The sequence below is a fragment of the Muntiacus reevesi genome, chromosome 3, assembly GCF_963930625.1.
Source record: "Muntiacus reevesi chromosome 3, mMunRee1.1, whole genome shotgun sequence".
NCBI lineage: Eukaryota > Metazoa > Chordata > Mammalia > Artiodactyla > Cervidae > Muntiacus > Muntiacus reevesi.
The window spans coordinates 187,105,411-187,132,287 of NC_089251.1; the positions used below are offsets into that span (position 1 = coordinate 187,105,411).

At 40.0% G+C, this 26,877-nt stretch overlaps 1 protein-coding gene and 1 pseudogene across 11 annotated transcripts in view; one reads left to right on the plus strand and one right to left on the minus strand.

Annotated features, from left to right (window-relative positions):
- The window catches only part of EYA4 (EYA transcriptional coactivator and phosphatase 4), a 299,810-nt gene that overhangs the window by 252,099 nt on the left and 20,834 nt on the right, over positions 1-26,877 (minus strand). For all 11 annotated transcript variants that reach the window (XM_065931318.1, XM_065931327.1, XM_065931326.1 and 8 more), the window contains exon 2: positions 15,987-16,085. In XM_065931318.1, the coding sequence (XP_065787390.1) occupies positions 15,987-16,019 (33 nt within the window). In that variant the 5' untranslated portion in view covers positions 16,020-16,085. The remainder of the gene's footprint in view (positions 1-15,986; positions 16,086-26,877) is intronic.
- Positions 554-1,992, plus strand: LOC136163339 (endogenous retrovirus group PABLB member 1 Env polyprotein-like; annotated as a pseudogene).

Genomic DNA, 26,877 nt, shown 5'->3' on the forward strand with positions numbered 1-26,877 from the left:
CTTAAAGAGACTTTCCAGGCGGATCAGAGAGACTGACTGCTCCTAGGTGGATTTGTTCCCGACGGCTCTGCTCAGACTCAGGATGACCCCACGGTCCCACGGCTCTTCTCCTTTCGAAATTGTGTGTGGGAGGCCCCCTCCCATAATAAAACACGTGTCAACAATTTGCCTCAGGTAAGGGGAGATGAGATTTCACAGCAGATGGAACAGCTGGGTCAGGTAATAAATCAGGGAACTAAGTTTGTACAAGAAAGGGTGCCGTTCCCCCTTGGGGAACAGATACACGAATTTGTGCCCGGGGGTCAGGTGTGGGTCAAGGACTGGAAACACGACTCCTTGGCCCCACAGTGAAAGGTCCATATACTGTTGTCTAACCACCCCTAGAGCAGTTAAAGTTGAAGGTGTCACTCCCTGGATCCGCCACATGAGGATGAAGAGACATACCACGCAGACCCAGAAAACGCTGAATGGGCTGCGCAGAGGGACCGCACTGGAAAGACAAAGATCATCCTTAAGAAGAAGGAAAAGAAGATCCTGGACAAGCCCCTTCAGGATGAAGCTGCATAATCAACTCCTGCTGCTTGGCCTCATTAATGTGATTTTGAATTTAACTTCTGTTTCAACTCAGGACAATGTTTTCATCTCATGGACACATTCCTACGCGGACTTCCATAACACCTCCAACTGCCGGGCGTGTGGGGTTATACCTCTGTCTGTGATGGGTGGACTTCCCTGGTGGACGTCACCGCTCCACCAAGTGGATGTTATAAACCACTTTGCTCTTTTCTGTAATGACAAAAAGATACTTTCCTTTCTCTTGTCAATCATAATCTCTCCCTGCTCTCTTGGTATAAGCCAGACCTACAGCAATAGACTCAGGTCATGGGGTTACATTTGATGTAAACACCAGTTTCATAGGAGTAACAAAAGTCTATACCTCATATTTAAAGAAAAAAAAGGGAAAAAGCTCCCTGACCAGAAAGGGAGGACCGGCCTCTAGGTATGTTGAACAACTCTACCAAGTCTGGGATGAATATTTCTCAATGACCCCAGAAAAGGGTCAATTAATTACTCCTGTCACTATATGCTGGGAACAAAAAGAACAAAGGGTAGGCTTTGGTGACCATCCATTAGGCCCCAAATAACTTAAATATATGGGGTATCTATCCCCCGAACAATGTAAATGAACATTTGAGGTCACATACCACCCCAACCAGTCCATCCATTGGCCAGGCACTGATTGGAAATACAACCCTGGAATCTGCTGGATGGCGCCCAATGGAACCCAATGGCTTTGTGGGCCTAACCTTTGACCTTGATTACCAATCGGCTGGGTAGGGCGTGCACACTGGGGTTCACTTTTGCCCATGGCAGCATAAAGCCTAACCTACAGCAAGCCCTGATAAATCTACCTTATTTACCTGCTGGGTGGACAAGGTCTGCGTTTAAATGGTATGAGTATACTGCTGCCTTATTCATACCTTCTATAGGGACAACAGATATTATGATTAAAGTAGAGGCCTTGACCAATTTCACGAAACAGGCCCTCCTAGATAGTGCTAAAGCCATGCAAGCCTTAAATGAAGAACAAATCCAAATGAGAAAAGTGGTACTTCAAAATAGAATGGCTTTGGACATGCTCACAGCTGCTCAAGGAGGGACCTGTGCTATAATTAAGGTTGAATGTTGTATATATGTTCCTGATTTATCTGGCAATATATCAGCTGCTTTAGATGACATGAAAACCAGATAAAAGCAATGTCAAATGAAAACATTCCTTTCTGGACTTCAGTCCTATCGTGGATGAAGGGTGATTGGTGGAAAACTATATTTACCATTGTTATAGTTGTCTTGATAGTTCTGCTTTGTGTACCCTGCATTTTCCAATGTATTATGAACTTTGTAACCCAAAGGCTGGTGTCGTTCTCCCAAACTGGTGGTCAGAGGGCCAGGGTGCATGATGATGTGAGTGATGCTCATACTATGAGTTAAGAGCATCAGGAGAGGGGAATGAAGGAAGAAACAGACAGAACAGGCTCCCTCTTGAAAGCAGGACTCCATCTTGGGCCGGACTGTGGACTTTGAGCTATAAGCCCAGGATCTATGGAAATGACAAACCAACTGGAAAACCAGACAAACCCCCCCCCCCACCATGGAAGAGCCCCAGGACTCATACCTAGACTCTCCATCGCCTAAAAGAGAACCCTAATTATCTGTGTAACCGAACAGAATCATAAAGTCTATTATGCTTATTGGGCTATGACCACAGGCCTATTGATCATTGTCCACTGTTAACTACCTCGTTTAAGTCATATGAATCACAGGTTAACTTTGATCGTATCTTTCTTTTCCTTTGTTCAGACTAGTTTCAGAGAATTTGGGGAGGTTGGTTTGAACACGTACACTTAGGGTATATAAGGTTTTCACAAAAGCTGGTCGGGGTCCTTGGCTAAGAGGAGACTCTGCCTTGGGCCCGCCGGTGTAATACACTGCACTCTACTGTCTGCATTGTCCTTCCGAGTGAGTCTGTTTCCTGGAATGCGTGGCTACAACAAAAATATTTCCATTTTTTTTTGTTGCTGTTACTGTTGAAGGCTCAAATCAGGGTGGAGGGCTGAAAAATAATTAGTGCATTTTCTCAGAAGACTCACCAGTAGTTAATACTGTCAGCTCAGTAGCCAGACCGCCTGGGTTCAAATCCTGGCCCCCACCCACTAGCTCAGTGACTCCCTCATCTGTAAACTGGGAGATAATAATAGTGCCCAACTCATATGAGTTGATATAATATAAATAAAGCACTCAGAAAGCCCAAGTGAGGACTTCACACACGTCAGTTGTGAGCATGTGGGATGCACAGTCTAGTTACAACCCACCAGCCACACGTGTCATCCATAACAGTTTAGGGAAAACAACAAAAGCTAAAGAAGCAGGCGGTGTTTGTCTTTCCTTTTTAAATTCTCGTTTACTTTTTTCTGCAAACCTTTTCTGACCATGCTAAGAGTCTTAACATCAACTTTAACATGAACTTTAACATGAACTTCTCTCCTGCCAAGAGTTTTAACGTGAACTTCTTCCCATAGTAACCCTTACAAGGGTGTCTGCATCCTAAAGATGTCTAAGCAGAAAAATCAACCCTCCATCCAAGGAGAAACGAAACAACAGGATTCTGTGTACTTTGAGACAAGTACTTTCTCCATCCAACTCTAGTCAAATTTGACCCAATCCAATCTAAATAAATAGATAGGCTCTTCCTTTTGTTGGGTGTGTTGATAGCCAAAGAAAACAGAGCAAGCAGTTCCTTCCTAAGATGAGGGGCATTTTCATTAACCACAAAATGTTTACTTTTCTCTTGTCTCTTCTTAATGGTTTTGATGCAAAAAAATAAATAAATAAACTTTCCATGCTCAGTGTTAAGTCCTAGCCAGTATGACTGACTTTGCTAAAGGAAACCTGAAAATGTCACAATAATCTTTGTACTGAGTCCTAGAAGATCTCCATTTTAAAAAAATAATGCCTCTTGGTGATCTTCTTTATACTGCTAAAGCGTTTAATCCTATCATGCTTCCACTTCACTTCTTGACCTTGTGTGAACAAACGGACTGCAAAAAAGAAAGCCATCCAGGGAGAACAGCTTAGAATACCCAAGGGCACATGCGTCATCTGGCATTTTCAGTCAGAGGGTGACTCCCTCCCTCATCCCGTTATCTTCTTCATTCTGACCTCTGCTGACCCCCGCCCTCTGTGACAACTTGAGTCTATTCTCCATTGAGTCCTTCTCCCCACTCACCAACCGCACACAATTCTCTTCTAATTTGAAAAAGGTGCTCCCTTCAATTACTGTTCTGTGCTTCTTCTCTCAAAACACAAGCTTCCTCTTACTTTCTCAACACCTCTTCTGTGTTGAACCTGAGAGGTCTCTACTTACCACAAATCGAAGAGCACTGTATCCTGAGGGGCCCCCAGTGGCCTTCTGATCAACAAACGAAAGAGCTTTCTTCTCAGTCCCCATTCTACTTGTCTTCTTGAAATGTCAGAAAGTGATAACCAATTCCTTCTAAAAATTATTCTTGGCCATTGGCTTCGCAGGCAGGATGACCCTGACCTCCTTCTGTTTCCCCACCTCCGTCTCTCCAGATCCGCCTTCCTCCTTCCACTCCATAAACATGGTTTCTCCCAGATGTATCCTCACCTGGGAGGCGTTCTCACAGGGGTATCCAGCTCCGTCCTTTTTGGTGGTTTCATTTAGTCACTAAGTTGTGTCCGACTCTCTTGCAACCCCATGAACTGGAGCCCAACAGGCTCCTCCTGTCCATGGGATTTCCCAGCAAAAATACTAGAGTGGGTAGCCATTTACTTCTCCAGGAGATCTTCCTGATGGAGGGGTTGAACCCACTTCTGCTGCACTGGCAGCTGAATTCTTTACCACTAAGCCACCAGGAAAGCCCTTCTGTCCCTTAGCCAGCTATAATTTCCCCTTAGGTGCAGCATCTTTAAAAATACTCTTTTGCTCTCTCTGACCAGCCTAGACATCCCCTCCATGGCACGACAGAGCCAGTTGCTAGTTTGACAGATTCTCCAAAGTAGTCAATTCAAACACATCTTTCTGGTTACTGAAATCACTGACACCTGCTCTTGAACCCTCTTACTGGTACCCCCGAAGCCTGAAACTCTAGGATAAACCTTGCTTTTTCCCTCTCCACATCTACCACTCACCTTCCTCCTATTAACCCTGTTGGTTAATTATCCAAGTTCAGTAGAGTTTTTTTCAAGTTCTTTTTATTGATTCTCTCCTAGCTTTCTTTCAACTATTAGACCAGGATCTGGCTAAGTACGGTCCGCAACTTGCCATTTGTTTATGTAAACAAAGTTTTATTAGACCACAGCCACGCCCATTCATGTATGTGTCACATACGGCTGCTCTCACACTCCACCAACACAGGTGAGGAGCTGCACAGAGAGTGTATGGCCAGAAAACTCAAAGTTATTTACTGTCTCGACTCTTACCAAAAAAAAAAGTTTGCTGCCCCTGGTTGAGGCCTTTTTCAGCTCACACATAAACTGCTTCAAGGGCCCCTAGACCATCTTCCATGCCAACTTTCACACTTTCACTAATCTTCCTACCATCTGGTTAATTTTCCAAAAACATCATTTTAAAAATATTATTCTCTTGCTCAAAAATTATGGGACTTTCCATCATATCCAAGATAACAGTCCAAAGACAGGGCAGCATCTCATGTAACTCTCTACTTCATGTTGTGATGAGCATCTTGCCGGACACCTAGCACCTGGTAAATACAGAAGTTTGGCTTCAAAGACTCTTTGGAGTATGGTCTCAGGACTTCTGACCTTAATGCCCACTGCTCTGCATCTTCATCCCCCGAAAGTTTCTGATTCAGTCATTCTAATCCGTCTGCAGTTCCCAGGCAGGCTTTATTGCCTTATATATTGCACTTCTGAATCTTCATTCTTACTATTCACCAGACCAGGACAAGTCCTTTCGTGTCCATACAATTCCATCCTTTCTTCCAAGATCAAACTAAGGTGCGACCTAGCCTATCTAGAATTCCTTTCCTGGTCTTTCTGAAACAGACTTTCCCTGTTGATAGCACAGTACTTAATATTTTGTACAGCTAACCTGACAATGTTGTTTGTTTTCTTGCTTAAATTCTGTATTACCACGTGCTTGCCTTTTCATCCCATCTCCCCCAATAATTTAACATAGCACATTATATTCAATGTTCAGGCAAACCTCCTCAAACATTTTGCGGGGAATAAATATGTAAACAAATGCCTCACTGAAAGCAGATCTGTGATTCTTGGCTCCCCCCAGAAAACATCTGTCCATATCGAGGGACATGTCTGACTGATTGTCCCTAAAGAGAAGGACGTGGGGGAGGGAAGAAGGTGCTACTGACATCTAGTGGGTGGGTACCAGAAATGCTTCTACACATCACCCAATGCTCAGGACAACCTCCCTACGACAAAGAATTACCCTGTCTAAATAAGTGAGACATTCAACAATGCTGAAGCTAAGTATCACTGATGTATTTCAATGCTTTACTAAACTGGGATCCTAGAAACATCATATCTACAAACAGAGCAATAAGAAAATACTACTTGTTGAGTACTTTCTTCTAACTTGGACAGAAAAGGTCAGTTTTCATTTCAATCCCCCAAAAAAGTAATGCCAAAGAATGTTCAAATTACCATACAATTGCATGCATTTCACTGTGAGCAAGGTAATGCTCAAAGTCCTTCAAGCTAGGCTTCAGCAGAACGTGAACCGAGAACTTTCAGATGCACCAGTTGGATTTAGAAAAGGCAGAAGAGCCAGAGATCAAATTGCCAACATCCGTTGGATAACAGAAAAAGCAAAGGAATTCCAGAAAAAATATCTACTTCTGCTTCATTGACTACGCTAAAGCCTTTGACTCTATGGATCACAACAAACTATGGAAAATTCTTCAAGAGATGGGAATACCAGACCACCTTACCTTACCTACTTCCTGAGAAACCTGTATGCAGATCAAGAAGCAACAGTTAGAACCAGACATGGAACATGGACTGTTTCGAATTTGGGAAACGAGTGTGTCAAGGCTGTATACTGTCACCCTGCTTATTTAATTTATATTAGAGTACATCATGAGAAATGCTTGGTTGGATGAAGCACAAGCTGGAATCAAGTTTGCCGGGACAGATATCAACAATCTCAGATATGCAGATGATACCACCCTAATGGCAGAAAGTAAAGAGGAACTAAAGAGCCTCTTGATGAGGATGAAAGTGGAGAGTTAAAAAGCAGGCTTAAAACTCAACATTCAAAAAATGAATCATGGCATCCAGTCCCATCACGTCATGGCAAATAGATGGGGAAAAAGTGGAAACAGTGATAGAATTTATATTCTTGGCTCCAAAATCACTGCAGACAGTGACTGCAACCATAAAATTAAATGACACTTGCGCCTTAGAAGAAAGGCTATGACAACTTAAAGTGTATTGAAAAACAAAAGTCCGTACAGTCAAAGCTATGGTTTTCCCAGTGGTCATGTATGGACCATAAAGAGGGCTGATGCTTTTGAAATGTGGTGCTGGAGAAGATTCTTGAGAGTCCCTTGGACAGCAAGGAGATCAAACTAGTAAATCTTTGGGAAATCAACCCACAATATACATTGGAAGGATTGGTGCTGAAACTGAAGCTTTGGCCACCTGATGCAAAGGGCTGACTCATTGGAAAAGACCCTGATGCTGGGAAAGATTGATGGCAGGAGGAGAAGAGGGCAACAGAGGACTAGATGATTGGATGGCAATTCCAACTCCATGGACATGAGTTTGAGCAAACTCCAGGAGATACTGAAGGACAGGGAAACCTGGCATGCTGCAGTCCATGGGGGTACAATGAGTTGGACACTGCTTAGCGACTGAACAACAATTTTAATAGAAAATAAAGTGGAAAAAAAAAGAAAATAAAGTGAATGATGTTTGAATACCTATTTGGCTGTAAGCTGGCTTTTTCTTCTAAAAGGGGTTAACCCTGTTTCCAGTAACCCAGGTACAATATTTGATCATTGGGAAACTTGAAATAAGAGAATTCACTGGCTTTGGTAACATATACTAGCTGTGGCATAACTCAATGCTTACAGGCATTACGGTTATGGTTGTGTTAGGATCAAGCTGCTGCCTCATGTAAACTGTCATCTGTAAATCTGAATGCCCTAGAGCTCAGTCCTTTCAATTTATCTCTATCTAGAGTTAATCTCTTGGTGATATCGACCAATAATAGTTCTTTAAATATCATCAATACCCTGAAGCCTCCCAAATTTATATTTCAAGTTCAACCTTCTCTCCCAGGTTCCAAGTGGTTACAACTGACTCCCCACTCATTTTTCAAATAACAGGTAAAACTTATTATGTCCCTTTTAACCCAGTTGCTTTACTACTCTCCTGGGAAGCTGTCCTTCATGCAGGGACTCCACAATTCAATCTTACTCCATCTTGGAGCCTGACCACCTTTACCAGTCACCTCCTCCTCATTTTCCAAACACTAGCAAACATAGAGACTACAGAATCAGGCACAGGTTTCTCACTGCCTCAGTCTGGAAATAACACGCACATCACTTCCCTTAAACCAGCTATACCACCCTGTCTAAGGGCAAGGAGTCCAGGAAGGATAGTCCCAGATGCACCAGAAAAAAGTATGAAATAGAGTTGGTGAAAGCATGGCAATAACCCTGTTGCCAGGTCTAAAACTGAACTCCTGATCTCCAGCCTCAACCTGTTCTTTCTAACTCATTCCATCCCAGTAAATGCCTAACCCCATCCTTCCCAGTGCTCAGGACAAAGACCTGGAAGTCAAGGTCCTTCTTTCACAATCCAGATCCAACCTGTCAGCAAGTCCTCTCAGCTCTAGGTTCAAACCACATCCTGAATTCAACCATTTCTCACTACTTCTACTGTTATCTTGTCCATTTCACATCTGAATGTTTAGAACACCCCAGTTTCTACTCTTGACCTCAAAGAGACCATTTTCAACCCAGCAGACATTCTAATCTTTTAAAAACTTAAGTCCCATCATGACATCCCTAAGCTTACCCTCAAATTGTTTCCCATGTAACTCACAGAAAAGCTCAAGCTCTTATAATGTCGCAAACACCTCTGCACAACCTGCACTCCTCACCTCCACACTCCCATCATGATCACTTCCTTATCTCCCCCCTTGATTACCCCACGACTGACAGCAACACTGGCCTCCTTGACCAGATCAGGCACGGCGCCATCCCACTTTTTTCATAGTCACTGTTCCTTCTAACCAAAACTCACTTTTCCCAGATACCCAGGTGGGTCCTTCAAGCCTTTGCACAATGCCATCTTCTCAGTGACAGCCAGTTCAGTTCAGTTCAGTTGCTCAATCGTGTCCGACTCGTCGCAACCCCATGGACTGCAGCACGCCAAGCTTCCCTGTCCTTCACCAACTCCCGGAGCTTGCTCAAACTTGTGTTCATCAAGTCAGTGATGCCAATCAACCATCTCATCCTCTGTCATCCCCTACTCCCCCTGCCTTCAATCTTCCCCAGTATCATGGGCTTTTTACAGTGAGTCAGTTCCTCGAATCAGGTGGCCAAACTATTGGAGCTTCAGCATCAGTCCTTCCAATGACTATTCAGGACTGATTTCCTTTAGGAAGCCCCCTGACTCCTCTCCAAACTACACCTTGCCCCACCCACACACCTTAGCTCCAGAATATCCTGTCCCTGTCCCTGCTTTATTTGGTTTTTCTGCATGCACTATTACCTTCTAGTATCTAATACTGTTTTCCTGTTCATCTCTCCCTGCTAAAGTATAATAAACTCCATGAGAATCATATTTGTCTCTTTCGTCCACCAAGTATCTCCAACATTTAAAACCATGCTTCAAATACAGCAGTTCCTCACACATATTCATTGAGTAAATTAGTAGCCACTGCCCAAATCTCATTTTAAACTTTTGGTAACTCTAGAACTTAACAACTTACAACCATATATTAAGCTAAAACTTGGGCAGGACAGAAATTGTACTATATTCATCATTTAAACATTAGCAAAGTTCCTGACAGAGAGTAAACAATAATTATTGGTTTAACTGAATCTGCTGAATTACTACCCAATTTTAATACATTCTGCTGTCTTACCACTCCCTGTTCTAAAGATTTAGCCATGACAGTTGCGTGGCTGACTTGTAATCATAGTGGAATAACTTACATTTCCCTCCATATTTTAAAAATCTTTTCCTTTTGGTTAAACAATTTGAAATCAAGTAGCATTGAGGCAAGGCTGTAACAGCTGGGAAGCTGTGATGATGGAGTGTGAGCCTGCCGGCTCTTATTCCAGAATCCACGCTGCGGCACACACTGTCTTACCTGCTGCCATCCACTTAAATGGTTCTCAGATGCTTCAGTACATCTGATGTCTTAAAGACACTACGTGGTAATTTCACCATTTAGGTACTCTATTATCTCATTGCAAAGGAAAGCTATAATTGGTAATTGGGAGCTACATCAATTCTGAAACTGACTCAACTCAAAGCAGAATTCCATTGAATTCTGAAGTACATTGTCCAGTTGGATGGTATAAAAATTACATGTTATAAATATAGTTCTTTTGACTAATTAAAAGGCCAAGTTCTTCCAAGCAGATTTGTAGCCTCAAAACCAATAAGCTGAGTTTGGTTATATCTGAATAAAATACACTGTGTGCATGATGCTTAAATTGATTAGTCTGTCCAAGATAAAAAAACAACAGAAGACTAACAGGATTCCTAGATGTTGATAATGCTACACTATCAAGAATGAAAAAGTGATTTAAAGTGAAACTAATAAAAATAATTCTTTTCTTGCATACAGTTGAAACACTGATAGAAGCTGTTGATTCTGAAGCGCTACATCTAGATGGAAAGTTTGTTGGTCTGTTCAATTCTACATAAGATTAAAAACCTGTCCAAATAGCTCAGAGAGCAGTTCAGGTTTTAAAGATGATCTAGTGGCTACAGGCAAAAATGATATTGTGGAATCTCTAAGAACAAAGAACCGAGTAATAACTCTAAAGTCATTTGCTAGTCCAGGGGTGAAAAAAAGACGGGAAAGAGGTTAGTTTACTAAACTAACTCTTGAATCTTAAGATGTATTATTAAATTAGCAGGTATGATGCAAGAAAATAAACACTAGTAATGTCTACATATATATATGCGTATATATGAACTTCTAAAAATACTGCTGAAACACATGATGTAAAATATGGATCCAAGGGATGTGACTTAATTTAGACCTCACTAATTGAAATGTGTCATCAGTAATGTAAGTTAACTGATTCAGTAATAATATAGGAAAATTCAGGTCCTTAATGTTTAATATTAGGGGATGCAATTGCATCATAAACTGTAATTCATTTTACCTCATTATATTTAGTAAACACTAACATGTTACTATGTAACACATAGTACTTAAACTTATAAATAATAGTTTTTTAAACTTTCTAGCCTGATGCTAAATTTAGGCCAAATGCCCTCTCACTTTGATATGAATGAATCAGACCAGAAAAAATCTGTGGAGATCTTTAAAAAAGACTAAAATTTTTCAATGTGTGAGGACACTGTAGGAGCTATAAAAACATAAACACTGATTAGTCATTATTTGAATACAAAGAATATATTCCAGAGTATCAGAGAAATTTCTGATTGTTAGTATAAATACGGACATGAGTGAGTGACTGAACTGAACAGAACTGCTCTGCATAATCTACATTCATGTATATTTCTATTAATAAGAGCAACATGTCATTAAACACTGTAGTGAGCTATAATTGGATATAACAAACTGCTTCTAAGTAATTATAAAGTTCTAATAAAGAACTTCAAATATGAAAGCTAAATTTTACTTTAATTGTTTATCTCTTAAAATTTCCAAGATCCTCTAAACCAGACTGCAAAAAGTAATCCAGATAAGTGCAAAAAAAAAAAGTACTGAGGACCAAAATTTGTTTTGATCACATGCTGTTAAACTACTGTTACATGTTATACGCAACTGTTTTAAATAAGTGATACATGAATTCATGAGTCAGTAATCCATTCTGAGAAGAACATCTTGGCTTTCTAAAATTTGTCAGGCTATTCACTAACATACCTTACTAACAGTATATAAAAGCTTTTGAAGAAAACATTTATCGAATGTCAGTAAGAATTGTGCTAAGAAGGAAGGATACAAGATGATCAAGACCCATTATTACGCTTAAGTAGTTTATAATCTAGTAGAGAGGCAAATAAACAGATAAGATTTCAGCTCTGTGGGGTAAGTCCTGGGGTAGAGAGGGAAATGCCAAAGGGTACAGCAGCCCAGTGCAGGGGCCCCTGACCCAGGGCAGCTGACTCCCTGGGGAAGGGGGAGGAAACCTGAGCGCCTTCCTCGAGGGAGGGAAGCCCATCGCGAGTCTTCAAGATTTACATGTTCTCCAGTGAGGAAGAGGCTCAGCTGGGAAGAGGCTAGAGTACTAGCAAAGACAGAGACCACCGAGAGCCTGCGAGATTCAGGGAACCGAGAGAAGCCAAAACTAAAACTACAGATAAAGCAGGCAATGAAGTCTGAGCGCTTTACTACACACTTGGGATTTTCCTCTTGAAGGCAAGAAAGAGTCTGTGAAGATTATCAAGTAGAGTAAGGATGGGATTAGATATGTAAAGGGCTTCCCTGATAGCTCAGTTGGTAAAGAATCCACCTGCAATGTAGGAGACCCCGGTTCAATCCCTGGGTCCCGAAGATCCACTGGAGAAGGGAAAGGCTACGTACTCTAGTATTCTGGCTTGGAGAATTCCAGGGACAGTCCATGGGGTAGCAAAGAGTTGGACACGACTAGACTGAGCAAATTTCACTTTATATATGTAAATTAGGAAGACCACTCTAGAAAAAACTTAAAGCAGAAAAATACAGGAGATTATTAAAGATCCAAAATAAGGATTTGGAACCAAGAGAACAACTTTGAGAGGTACTAAAAATTAAGAATGGATAGGATTTTGAAATGGGGATGGAGAAAAGGATGACTTCCAGTTTTCCAAATGAACTTACTCAGTAACTGATGGTGCCATCCACTGAGAAGGAAGAGAGGAGAAAGGGAGAAAAGCTGGGAGAAGAAAGTTGGTGGGTTCAGTTCAGTTTTTATCTGCTGAGTGTACAGACCCTTGTACTCCAAGCCAGCTATGTCTCCTAGAAGGCAGCTGAATTTGCAAGAATGAACACACATACTCATTAAAAACCAACTGATTTTAGGGCCAGATAAAAATAGCTGAAACTCCAGTATTTTGGCCACTTGATGCAAAGAAATGACTCATTGGAAAAGACCCTGATGCTAGGAAAGACTGAAGGCAGGAGGAGAAGGGGATGACAGAGAATGAGATGGCTGGATGGCATCACCAACTCGAAGGGCACGAGTTTGAGTAGGCTCCGGGAGTTGGTCATAGACAGGGAAGTCTGGCGTGCTGCAGTCCATGAGGTCACAAAGAGTCGGACACAACTGAGCGACTGAACTGAAAAATAGGTTTGATTCTAATCTCTGCTACTTAAAAGCTGGTTGACCTTAATATTCTCTAAGCCACAGTTTTCTTATCTGTAAAATGGTGACCATAACAAACACGAAGCAAGGATATGGTAAGGATTGAAGACAGTCTACAGAAAATGCTAGATGAGTATAAAATGTGCAATAAATGACACCTCTTGCTACATCTATGCCTAGAGAAAAAACTTCTTTTTGAAGTAAACTAGCTATGATATAAGTAAATTCTCTTTCATTTTACTAAAAACTTTTTAAAAATTTCAGCCTATTTTGTCCTATATCTTAATAAATGCCAAGCATTTTTTTTTTCAAAAAGCTTTGAGACATTAATCAATATGACTCTGCAAGATTTAAAGTCATTTAAAGATTTCATTCAAACAGGAATCATTTCACCCTAATTGGAGTTTATTCTATGATGATGAAAGTCCAAACAAGAAAATTCAAATGCATTTAAGGCATGTGGACGTAATGGGGAAAGCTTTGGACTTGGAGTCAGAAGACTGTTGTGAAGTCCCAACTCTGACTTGGGACTTAACAGTCCCAAGCATCCCTTTACACATGTACAAGATGAACAGATTGGCCTGTATGTTCTGCTAAGTCTAAGGAGAAGGATTTATGATGTTTACAAATTTAAAGCCATTAAGCCCTGAACCCTTGACACAAACTTCACATTTCGTGTGGGTTAAACCAGACGAACACAGTCCTGATGACCAGAGAGCAGAGGCTTCCATTCTGACTCTGATCGAATCGTCATCCGCAGGGGGAGAGTTTAGGACTGGGGAGGGAGAAAAGGATAGGAGAATGAGAGCAATCTTTCCTTCTCTCGAAATCTTTCACATTCCTACCACCAATTCAGCAGCTGGGTTTGAGCTGAAAGACCAGAAGGTCGGCCACTCAAGATTTCAATTCTCAAACCTGGCTGAACATGAACAACACTGAGAACTTAATTTTTTAAAAAATACCAAATTCCACAGCATTAAGATATCACTAGGAGTAAACCCTATAAGATTTACAGGGGTTGGGTTTCATTTTATAAAAGGTGATATGAAGCATCTTGTATAATAATCTCACTCTAATGTTAAACCTAAGACTATATTGTCTTTAGCTTCATTTAATTGTGCTGAATCAAAAATTTGATCTTAAGTATACACACACACCCCCTAAGGTAATTAACTGGATTATCCTGGGTTGCACGGACTTTACCGGCTTTAGCTTTGAAAGTTCCAAGTCACAGGAAACTCCTGGGTCCCTGGAAAACAGGGACAGTAGGTCAATCTAGCTCACATGTACACGCATGCATGCACACGCACATACATACACACACATTCTTACACAGATGGACACAAACTTTTAAGTAATGTCCGATGTGTCAGAATAAAGTACAGATAGACAACAGCCCTCTTGAGAAGCATCGCCACTAAGATGAAGTCATCATTCACTCGGGTACACGGTCACACTTACAGACCTCGGATGCCACATGATCAAAAGACAGGCAAGAATGGCATGGGTGACATATCATCATGCTGACTACAATCCATTTCACTAGAGCCCCTGTGACCAATATTTAGGTTCAGTAACCAGCATTTAAAAAAAAATACTTTGAAGCCCCTGCTTCCCAACTGCCTTTTGTCTACTTTTGTAAAAACTCAGGCATTTTTTGAGGAATAATCTCTACTATTTGACAAATTTTTTAATGGTCTTTGTAATTTTTTGTTACATTTTTCCTGCAATAATACCAGGTGAAATTAAATAATAACGTAATATATAAAGATGTTAGACAATGCTCATATCTGTCTATAAATTGAAAACTCAATTATCATGTCATTTAAATACAACATAAATAGAAAACAAACTAACTTGGAATGACATCTATACATCAGAACACACATTACTTTAGATTTTAAAATTGAACTCATTTCAGAAATCATTTCCAGAACCAGATCATTATAACAAATACACTGTCCTCTGTAGCCTGATGGGAATATAAGATTCTAAGATCTAGTCATGATGATACAAGCAAATATCACACACATGGTAAGTATACATCTCCTCATTTGTGACATCACTAATAGTCTGTGGACAGAACAGCTTGGATGCAACTGGCGGTACTGTGGGAGTGGGGAGTAAATGCAGAACCTCCCACTGACTCCCACTGACTCCCGTGAAGGACTAGTGTCATGAAGACACTGCTAATAAATTAGGAGGAAAGGCTATATAAGTCCTTTCCCATTGAGAAATCTGAATTTTAGAATGGCTGCCACCAATCTCATGCATTCCTCCCTGGGCAAAGTGAAAGTCGCTCAGTCGTGTCCGACTCTTTGCGACTCCATGAACCATACAGTCCATGGAATTCTCCATGGGCAGCCTTTCCCTTCTCCAGGGGATCTTCACAACCCAGGGATCGAACCCAGGTCTCCCACATTGCGGGTGGATTCCTCATCAGCTGAGCCACAGGGAAGCCCTGCAAAGACCTGAGCAAAATAAGGAAACCCCTTCAGGACTGTGGTCGCCATCCTCAAAGTGAACAACAGGCATGCAAGTGATATGCTTCACCTTTCATACTTCTGACAGTCAATCCCACATGCACCATCCAAGTGCCTCTGGGATAAAGCCCAATAAAGGAGGCGTGTAAAACTGTTTAACAGTAAAAAACACTTTGCACAATTTCAATGCTCTCATCTTTCTATCACTGTCTTTACAAGAAGACAATCAAGGAAGACCTCAAAACATGATATCATTAAGCAGAAACAGTATACATTTCCAAAGGTATGTTTTATGATCTTGAAAGAGGATTCAGAATTTGACTAAAAATATGTTTAACAAAAACTTCTTTTTACAATATATCCCTTCCAGTATGATTTTGAGTCATCTTACCACAACATTTTTCAGCAAAACTGAGATTGAATTAAGACTTACGGATTGCTCATTTAAATCCTGGGAGTCTTCCATGTGGTTTTCTTACTTCTCCTGCCGCCCCCAAGTAGAAGCAGCTTCCTCCAATTAAAAATGGACTATCTGAAACAAAACGATGAAAACAAAGTGGAAAAATGAAAAAGTTATCTTTTAAAATTATTTGTAAAATTACCAAAACTTTGATTTACGTGATAATAATCTGTAGAGGCATTATTTTTCAAGAACAAAATTTCTTAGTATTGTTCCCATATCTGATAGAAATGATGACCTTGAAAATCACATCACAGTAATATTGAGATAAGTAAACAGCTACTTAGACATCCTGCAGATAAGCAAAGGCATCTGAGGACAACTTCAGAGACCCAGGGCGTAGTAAACACCCAGCGTGCTATTTTGCTGAGAGAGATCTGTCATTAAGCAATTGACAGATTAAAAATTAAAAGTCTATGTTTTGCGTTAGTCACTCAGTCGTGTCCAACTCTTTGAGACCCCATGAACTGTAGCCCACCAGGCTCCTCTGTCCATGGGATTCTCCAAGCAACAATACTGGAATGATTTGCCATTTCCTTCTCCCAAAGTCTGCATTAACCATTCATTTTCTAAAGAATATAAAATTGAAAAAATATAACGTGTATTTTAATATGAAAGCTCTATACCACAGGAAAATTTGTCTCAATTGCCAGATGATCATATTCTGTTCTAAAAAATATGTGATAAAATGCATGCACAATTTTTTAAAAAGAATGAAAATAAGACTATCATGATAAAAAGGTGTTACAGGAATATGTAAGAAGGAAAACTGGTCAGTAAACTACTCAAAAAATGTTCATCTTTACTTGATATAATACATAAAGTTTTCCAGGCAAACTGAAGTCTAAAAATACTCTAAGAAAAACAGACATATATATTTTAAATTCCCATATAGAGAAGACTTATATAATAGAAGCTATGGAATATAATACAAAAAAAGCCAAATACCCCCTTGAGTTCCCCCCAACACACAATTAATCACAATTAAAATATACATGAAAATATAGAAGTATCTCTGCAAATATCAAACATAATAAGCTATTGCCCTTGACATAATAAAGAACTCAACAATCTAAACAGAAAAGCATATGCACTCCTACAGAAAAATGGTCAATCACCACAAAACAATATTCAAGCTCACTAATCTATGAAATGCACTTTAAATTAGTAATGATACATTTCTAGCCCTTCATATTCTAATTCTAAAATAAAATTAAAAGAATATGAGTTTATAAAAAGATCTCTATAAAAAAGTGTTCATTGTAGGCATAAACACAGATATAAATTATTAAACTTACATTTCAAGGAATATTTAGAGACATCAAAAGTTTTCAAAGATATCATTTAAGTGGAAAATAAATACTCCAGTCTGCAGAAACAATATGTCCCCAACTCACTTTACAGAACATTCAACATATTGGAGGGGTTTTACTTGGTTTTAAGTATTCCCTACTACAACTAGAGAGATGTGGTTTTAGTTTCTTTTCTTTTCTGACCTGCAGTACAGCCTTTAATAAACCAGTTACTTTCTTTATTAGAACATAAGACGTTTTAAAATGTACATTGTTTTACGTATACATGAACACAGAGACACAAATCAAAGATTCTTTTCTAAAATTTTCTCTAATTTTAATTTTTAAATTTTTAAAAGTCATTTAATGGGAATGGCAACTTATATGTATGTATTGTGACAGTCTCAGTAAGAAACTGATTACAAATACTCCAAAACCAGAAAGGTGTCATTTTTAAAGAAAAGCACTATTTTAAAGGGCATTTAAGGCGGGGGTGAGGAAGGGTAGATATTAACACACTGAAAGGTGTTACAGTATACATCTGAATTCAGGAAGATAGGTAGGCAGGGAGTTCCAGATTTAAAGATGTCATTCTTTGAGTTGGAGGTGGCCCTGAGAAATGGTGATGGGAAAAAGCCCAGCTCTTTCCTTTTCACCTCGCATCTTCGTCTTTCTTCTCCCACTCTCCCTCATCTCCTTACAGACCCTTGCATCACATCCGGTCCTCCCTCCCTGTCCTGCTTCTTGCTGATCTCTCGCTTGCTCTTCCCATCCAAGAGGACCTCCTGACCTTTGGCCCGACCACTCTGGCCCACCCTTGCCTTGGATAAGGTTCACAACTTAGTAAATGTGGCCCCCAGTCCAACTGATGCTAAACTGCTAATGTTCTACACCTGCCAACATCATGAGCCCTTCCTCTCTCCTCCAGGAAGAAACTGTGATGGATTATTTCCTTTACAGCCATTTTCTCCCTATTACCTGGATAATAAATTAGCCAAGTACTCTCTTAAAGGAGGAATCTGATGTTCCTTTTCATCTAATAGATGGGTAAGATGAATGGCAAAAATACTGTACCAGAGTATCAAGGAAGAAACACTAAATTCAGCTATGTAAAAACAAAACCAAAACTTTTTATTTCCGAATAGAGAAAAAGAGCCCGCAAAATAAAAAGACACAACAGATTATGAAAAATATCTTCAATAAATATTATAAAGATGACTTTAAAAACAAAAATATTGCTAAGACAAAGTTTAAGGAACTATTAAAGGACTAAGCAAAGATATGAAAAATCATTATTTAAAATGTAAGTAATAAATATTTGAAAAAGTATTCACTTTCATGGTTGCCAAAATATGCAAACTTAAGCAATAAGTATACAGTTTGGATTTCTATACACATCTTCAATAACTAAACCATTTTAAATATTATTAATACTCAGTGTCAGAAAGGATACAGTGAAAATGGTGTCCTCATTCAACTGCCACTGATAATGCCAAGTTTTCTAATATTTTTAGAAAGCAGCCTGTCACTGCATTTTAAAATATGTTTAAACTCTTTTACCCAATGTATCAACTTTCCTAGGGAGTAAACCATTTCCTTCCAAAAGTGACAAGGTATTCACTACAGTGGCATTCACGATAATAAAAATTAGATGTAGCTTCATCTTTGCAGAGCATCGATTAAACAAATTATGGTCAATAAATTTAATATAAATGCAAAGGTCAAAAGTACAACTATAAAAATGACATGAAAAGCAAAAAATACTGATTATATAGTAAGTAAAAAAAATTGGAACACAAAATTTTAGCTATGCTAATACTAATGTAAATTTAGCATGTATCTGGGTATTGGTTAAAAAGAAACATTAAAAATATACACAATTTGATAAAGAATTATGTCTTTGGCTTCACATACTTTGATTATTGTTGACTTTATTGCCTGTTTGCAATACATTATATTTTATTTTTTTCCACCATAATGCAGGAACACAGAGTAACTAAAACCAAATGATGCTAAAATGATTTCACAAAATCAGTTAAAAGTACAGCAAACAAAGAAAGGGAATTTTCCAAGTAGCAGACTATATCTCCAAGCGAACTCTGTATCTTTCTCTAGGAAATAAATTTCAAAGCCAGAGTAATTTCTTTAAGGCAAGTATTCTTTATCCTATAGTGTCATCTACAGCACCTAGCTCAGTGTCTGGTGAGCATTACGTGGTTAACAAATATTAACTGAATGAATGACAAAATTAATGGTGGATGAAATCATACATAATGTACTTGACAATGCAAACAAAAAATTAAACAGCCATATAACTTAATTTTGAAAATTCTGTCTCAAATATGTGGCTATTTTAAGAAAAATGCTGTGCTTTTCAGGTAGAGTATTGTAACTTTAAAAAAAATTCAATATTGAGATTAGTCCACCAGGTATTTTCCTATGTTTCTGACACAATGCCTGGTGGACTAATGTCAATATTAAATGTTTGGCTTCCCTGGTGGCTTAGATGGTAAAGAATCTGCCACCAATGCCGACCTGGGTTCGAGCCCTGTGTTCGGAAGATACCCCGAAGGAAATGGCAATCCACTCCAGTATTTTTGCCTGGATAATTCCATGGAGAAAGGAGCCTGGCAGGCTACAGTCCATAGGGTCGCAAAGAGTCAGCCGCAACTGAGCAACTGAGCACACATACCAGCCATAAAATACTTATAATAAGATGACTATTATAATCAAATGTAGCTTATTATTTACTCATAACATTGTATATCATTTTAGTTTCCTAAAGTTGCTGTTATGAAGTACTAAGATTAGGTGGCTTAAACAACAGAAATTTATTCTCTCATAGTTCTGACAGTATGAAGTCCTAAATTAACACACTGGAAGATTCAGGCCCTCTCTGGAGGCTCTAGAAAAGAATCATTCGTCTCTTCCTAATTTCTGGTGTTTGCCAGCAATCCTTAGCATCGCCTGGCTTGTAGATGCATCTTAGTGTGGCCACCACACAAAATTCTCCCTGCCTATCTCTCCAAAGAACTTCCTCTGTATGTGCATCTCTCTGTCCAAACTTCCCTATTCTTACAAGTACACCAGCCATTGGACTAGAACCCACTCTAATCTGGTCAGGTCTCATTTTAACTCAATTACATCTGCAAAGACCCTATTTCCAAGTAAGGTAGCATTCACAAGCAAGGTGGTTAGAACTTAAACCTATCTTTTGGGAAAAACATTTCAACCCAAAACACATGTACAATGATCACACTAAAATGATATTAAGATGTGATCAAGGTTTAAATGTAGAAGATTGAAGGCAGGAGGAGAAGGGGACGACAGAGGATTATATGGTTGGATGGCATCACAGACTCGATGGACATGAGTTTGAGCAAGCTCCGGGAACTGATGATGGACAGGAAGCCTGGCGTGCTGCAGTCCATGGGGTCTCAAAGAGTCGAACACAACTGAGTGATTTAACTGAACTGAAGGTTTAAACGTAGTATTTCCAGAAAAAATACACAAGAATTAAATTAAGGATATCGATCACTAGGAAAGAACTGATCATATTCTACAAGGACCACCATCTCTGGGCACTGATGCTAACTCAAGTGAAATTAAAAATTAAGACAGCCAGAAAACTGTTGAAGCATAAGAGAATAGAGCAAAGACAAGCCTTTTTCGTTAACCACGGCTTCAGAATCTACTTAATGTTCCAGTTGGGGAGTTATTTGCATCAATGTTCCATGTTACAACATAATACTTTGCTTTATATTTCCTTAAATTTGAGATTGTTACTTAGTTTAACTGTTTTACGGTAACATGAATTTATTTCTTTGCCAAACACTCTAAAGTACTAAAATATTATGAGCCCAGTGACTTTATATTACTGGACCAAGTAAAACTACCTGGGCTAATTGCAGACACAGTATTATTTTACATCATAATTTAGCAATGGTTGTTATGCTAAGTCCTTTAACATTCAGTATTCACAAATACACGAGAAAAAGACAAGAACATTCTTCAAATCAAATAAGAGAAGTATTACCTCATAATAAAGATATAAAATTAAGGAATAACAGTAACCTCATGCTGTTTTATGAGGCAATAATTTAGTTCCAAGCTCTATTTCAAGGCCATTCTCCCCAAAATGGCAAATTTCAAACAGGAATCATAGTGACCTCACTCATTCTGTGTTAGATTATTTCTTCTGAAGTTAGGTTTTCAATATACAGAAAATTGATCATATCCTTTTCTTGAACTCTGCCCTAGACATAAGGTGGAAACTCTTGTCCCATGGAAAATCAGAATTAAAAAAATCAGCAAATCTTCTAATTCAAACATATAATGAGATTATATATCAAATGTTAAAAACATTTCTCAGAAATGGCATGAGATACTTAGAAATGGCACAGAAAGGACACTGTGCCTTCAAGAAAGAGAAGATGCTGAAAGAAGCAGGAAGAGCTTATGGAGTCTGTCTGATGTAACCCTAATCCTGTCTTCCTAAGCAAACCATCAGTAAAAACTAGACTGCCCAAGCATGCTTTCCCTTGGTTGTGTGTGTGTATGCTCAGTCATGTCTGACTCTTTGAGACCCCATGGATTGTAGCCCACCAGACTCCTCTGTTCATGGAATTCTTCAGGCAGGAATACTGGAGTGGGTTGCCATTTATTCCTCCAGGGGATCTTCCTGACCCAGGGATCGAACCTGAGTCTCATGATTCACCTTCATTGCAGGCAGATTATTTACCACTTGCACCACCTGGGAAGCCCTTCCTCTGGCTGAAGGCAAATGTGAAGGTGAAGGGATGCTCCCCGTTTCAGAGCTGGCATGGAGCTAAGACAGAAGCTGCAGGGGGTGGGGTGGCGGCACTATTCTGCTGGACTAAATACACAGATGGCAAGGCCTCCCACTGATCATTAAAGCTTAACACCTGTCATCAGCTCTTTGTCACTCCTCTCCATATTCAATAAATTACCTAGCAACACCTCATGGAGTTCACTCAAATCTCTCCATGTTTCTCTCCTCACAGATACTATAGTAGTTCAAGCCACCACCTTCCCTACATTGAAGCAGCAGCCTCCTAAGGGCCCTCCAGCCTGCTCCCTGGACCTCATTTTTCACGGTGCAGAATGACAGCTTTAAAACACAAGATGTTCTCTTCAAACCATCCAGAGCTTTGCCCCTTCCATGGGGTAAACCATTCTTTCCTTGGTGCTACTGCAGCTCTGGCAGTACATCACTCTGCCAAAATGACCCACGACAGGTGACCAGAAGTCAGATGCTTTTGTTCCCTGGGGCCATGGACCAAAGTAGGAGTTTAGGGAGAGCTCCATCTTCCTTCTGCCTGCGGTCCAGGCCTTATTCCACAGTCCTCACCATCCCTTCACCCTATCACTACCACTGCTCTGTGGCCAAAGGTTGGGAATTCCACCAGGAGTCTCCTGGGAGGGTGCATGCACAGTAGAGGCTATGCTTGCTTCTTGCTGCAGTGCAAAGAAAAAAGAAGAGGGAAAGAGACTACATTCCCCCACCCATCTTCCAAACGCCTAGTATGCGTGCCTGTCTGCTAAATTGCTCAGTCGTGTCCAACTCTTTGGGACCCTATCGACTATAGCCCACCAGGCTCCTTTGTCTATGGGATTCTCCAAGAATATTGGAGTGGGTTGCCATGCCCTTCTCTAGGGGATCTTAGCGACCCAGGAATTGAACCTGCTTCTCCTGCATTAGCAAGCAGGTTCTTTAGCACTAGCGCCACCTGGGAAGCCCACATGTCTAGTATATTCCTGGGGTAAGATATAAAGATTTCACCCCACCCAAACTCTTGTTCTGCAGTGGAGATGGAAGTGTGTGGATAACCTCTGGCACAGCCCCCAGTCTACCCTAGGTGGGGGCTTTACAGGATTTATTACACAGGAAGAGTCTTCTGGGCCAAGGCAAGGTGTCTGTCATTCCATTATATTCTATCATTTAGAACAGCTAATCTATTGTTTGACTTGCAGATTATCAAATTGCAAATGAATTTTCAAAAACATTTGTGTATAAAATTAAGGTTTGCTTGCATGAGGGTACTTACACATCTATTGTTTAGTCTCTAAGTGGCGTCCTATGCTTTTGCAACCCCATGGACTGTTGCCTGCCAGGTTCCTCTGTTCATGCGATTTCCCAGGCAAAAATACTGGAGCGGGTTGCCATTTCCTCCTCCAGGGGATCTCCCAGGGATTGAACCCACGAGTCCTGCACTGAGGGAGATTCTTCACTGCTGAACCACCAGGGAAGCCCATATACATCTATGAATATCACATTGACCGATATTCATCTTATAACACATTAAGTCCCCCAGTACTTTTCCAGTGACATCAAATTACTTCAGACTAATGACTCGTCACTATCCCTTCCAACGGCTTAGGATGTAGGCCTGATAAAGTACCAGGCTACTCCTCCATCAGTGGCAAAATCTCTAGCATATAAAACTTGGGAGCTTTTCATTGCCATGAGTAAAAAGTTGATCTGCTAGGGAGAGACAGAAAGGAGCTGACCCAGAAAGAGAAGCAAAAACGGGAGATGGCAAGAAAGTCCTGGCAGAATCCAAGTCTCCGGATCCTGTTACTCATGAAGCCTCACTGTCTCTCTGCTCTTCCTGCTGCATCATTGCTCAGTGCTTCATTGGATTCCATGAGCAATCCTCATAATCTCCAATTAAATTCTCTCCTTTACTAAGAGATTGCCTCCCATAAAACAGTAATTGTATGGGAGGTCTAACAAGTTTTATTCCCACGGCATTCTTGAGTTATTATAGCTGGGATCAACTGTCAAGAAGGACACTGCCTCTACATCCTCTGCACCAAGTTCCCCTCATCGCCCTCCAAATTTCATTAATGGGTCTACGAAGCTGGGTTAGGCACTGGCTCGTTCCAGCTGCTCAGGCCGCATGCCAGAGCGGGAAGCCAACAGCCAAAGATCATCTAGCTCCAATTCTATGGCCAACTATTCAGAAAGGTAAGATGGGCATTCTGTGACCATGCACATGACTCTTGCCCCTGCTTGTACAAGGGGCAAACAGAAAAGGTGTCCAATAAACAGATCGACGTGAACAGGAATGTCTGACTTCCATCTCTTTAAATGAAGTCAAGCTGAAAAGCAGATGCTATTTTTGAACTGTTTACAAAGATAGGGCACGGATTTTGCAAAATGGTCCATTTAACACAAAATGTTTAAAAATAATGAGGTTAATTTCTCATGCTAAAAAATGATAACAAGCCGAATTTCATGATAATTTTGGTTTCCCAGCTGGCACTAGTGGTAAAGAACTCGACTGCCAATGCAGGAGACGCAAGAGACACGGGTTCAATCCGTGGGTCAGGAAGATACTCTGGAGAAGGGCATAGTAACCCACTTCAATATTCTTGCCTGGAGAATCCCGTGGACAGAGGAGCCTGGCGGGCTACAGTTCTTAGGGATACACAGAGTCAGACACGACTGGAGTGACTGAGCATGCACACATGCATTTGGGTCCTTAGTGATACATAGATTCACTTGATAGCAGCCATCTTCCTGGAGTTATAAATTACCATCACTTGATTTTTGACAGTAAGGGCCAGCCAAGGTTATCTGTTCTGTTTGTGTTTGCTAATTGTTGATGGTTGGCTAGTCAACTTAGAAAACACAGACATAATTGAAACCAGCTGGTCTCACAGAAACATCTCGAAGAATTCTGAGCTTGGCTACTTTTATTACACCTACATATTCTGTAACCTACTTTCCTTCTCATGCATCCCTTGTTGTTCTCCCCATACCACACTTCCACTGACTGCAGAGCTTTCTACATTTTCTAATAGTTCATTAAACTATGTAGCCTGACAGAAAAGAACTATTTGAGCCTTTCTTAATAAATTATCTGCTCTTCTCTCCTCTTGAGACCCTAGAAGTCTAAAAAACGTCCTTCTGGAGGAAACAGAATTGCAGTGACTCCAAGTAAAGGCTTAGGGGCTTCCCAGGTGGTTCAGTGGGTAAACAATCCACTTGCAAAGCAGGAGAGGCAGGTTTGATCTCTGGGTTGGGAAGATCCCCTGGAGGAGGGCATGGCAACCCACTCCAGCATTCTTGCCTGGAGAATCCCATGGACAGAGGACCCTGTACAGTTCATGAAGTTGTAAAAGACTAAAGAAAAACATCAACAAAGTAAAGACTTTAGGTATAAAATACCTATATTATAATAATAATACCTATATTATATTTTGTTAGTATTAAATAAAATCATGTATTTCAAAAATGTAAGCCATTTACTAATGACAGATGAAGATAATTTCTGCTTTTTTATTCATTCTTCACAAAATTAATTAAAATATTTTATGTTTTTTCTATACAGTAGAATTGTACTTATGTGATTTCTATGAAAATAATTTTTAACTCTGTTCAACTAAGAATATTATACTAATCAGTTATTTGCAGGAACTGCATTAACTATCTATATATAGGCAGTTAGCAGCCCAAGCCACCAGTCTTGGACCAGTTTTCTGAACTCACACTAGTTTGCAAAAATGAACAATTTTTGATATTTTGCTCAGGTGAGATTACCCTTTACCTATTTTGAGTCTGCCATTCTACACAGCAAAGAAGATGTGGTTGGTTTCTTTAGCACTGAGAGACTGATGTTTACAGTAACAGAATTATAGATGAGTGCATGAAAGAGAACATGTTTTCAGAAAAGAAAGCATGAATGAAGGATGGCATTCAGTGTTAACAGGATGCTGAGAGGTTCTGAACTGGCAAAAGCAGGAGGAAAGTGCTAGATACTAGTGAATACATACACTTTGTTATTACTGCTCTGACACCTTTGAAACACAAAAAAGAATGATAAATACGATATAACTGCAACAACACATCTACTTCCAATTTATGAAAACAGGGACCAGTGACGGGAATTAAGGGGCAGGCAACCTGAAGGCGGCTGTGATAATCTGAGCAAGAAATCAGGAGACCCTGGGCTGATACAGCGACTGAAAGAAGCCTAGAGAAAAGATGGGATTAAAAAAGTGGGATTACATGAAAGACAAATCTTTATAAGGCAAATACAACTGATATGTAACCAGTAAGACAAACATAATTATCAGGTGTCACACCTGGATTCTGGAGAAACCGGCGATATGAAAAAGTTGAGCAGAAACTTTTTTCTGTTCTGTTTGCATACAACTGTTTTGCTGACCTTAAGATGGGCAGGAAACAACAGCAAGAGGTAACACAGGGAGGAAGAAGTCTGAGAAGTTTGTCTCTTTTACCGAAGGAAAGCTAGGACAACTCATCCTGTCATCTAACTCAACAAGGAAGTTTGTCAGGTGAAAGAGCCTTTGGGAAGAGAGTAAGAGAAAATAATTGAGATAAATCAAACCTCAGCCTCACACAAATGTAATCCTAAATAGTTACTGCATCACTAGCATGGAAACCTCAAGCCAAAATATTAAAATCAAGATTGAACCAGAGATTTGAATTCCCTAGACTCCAGAGAAGCAAATGATAAACTGGTCCACAGGGCATAGAGGATTCTGAAATAAAAATTCATCAAAAGTGATAAGCTACACCA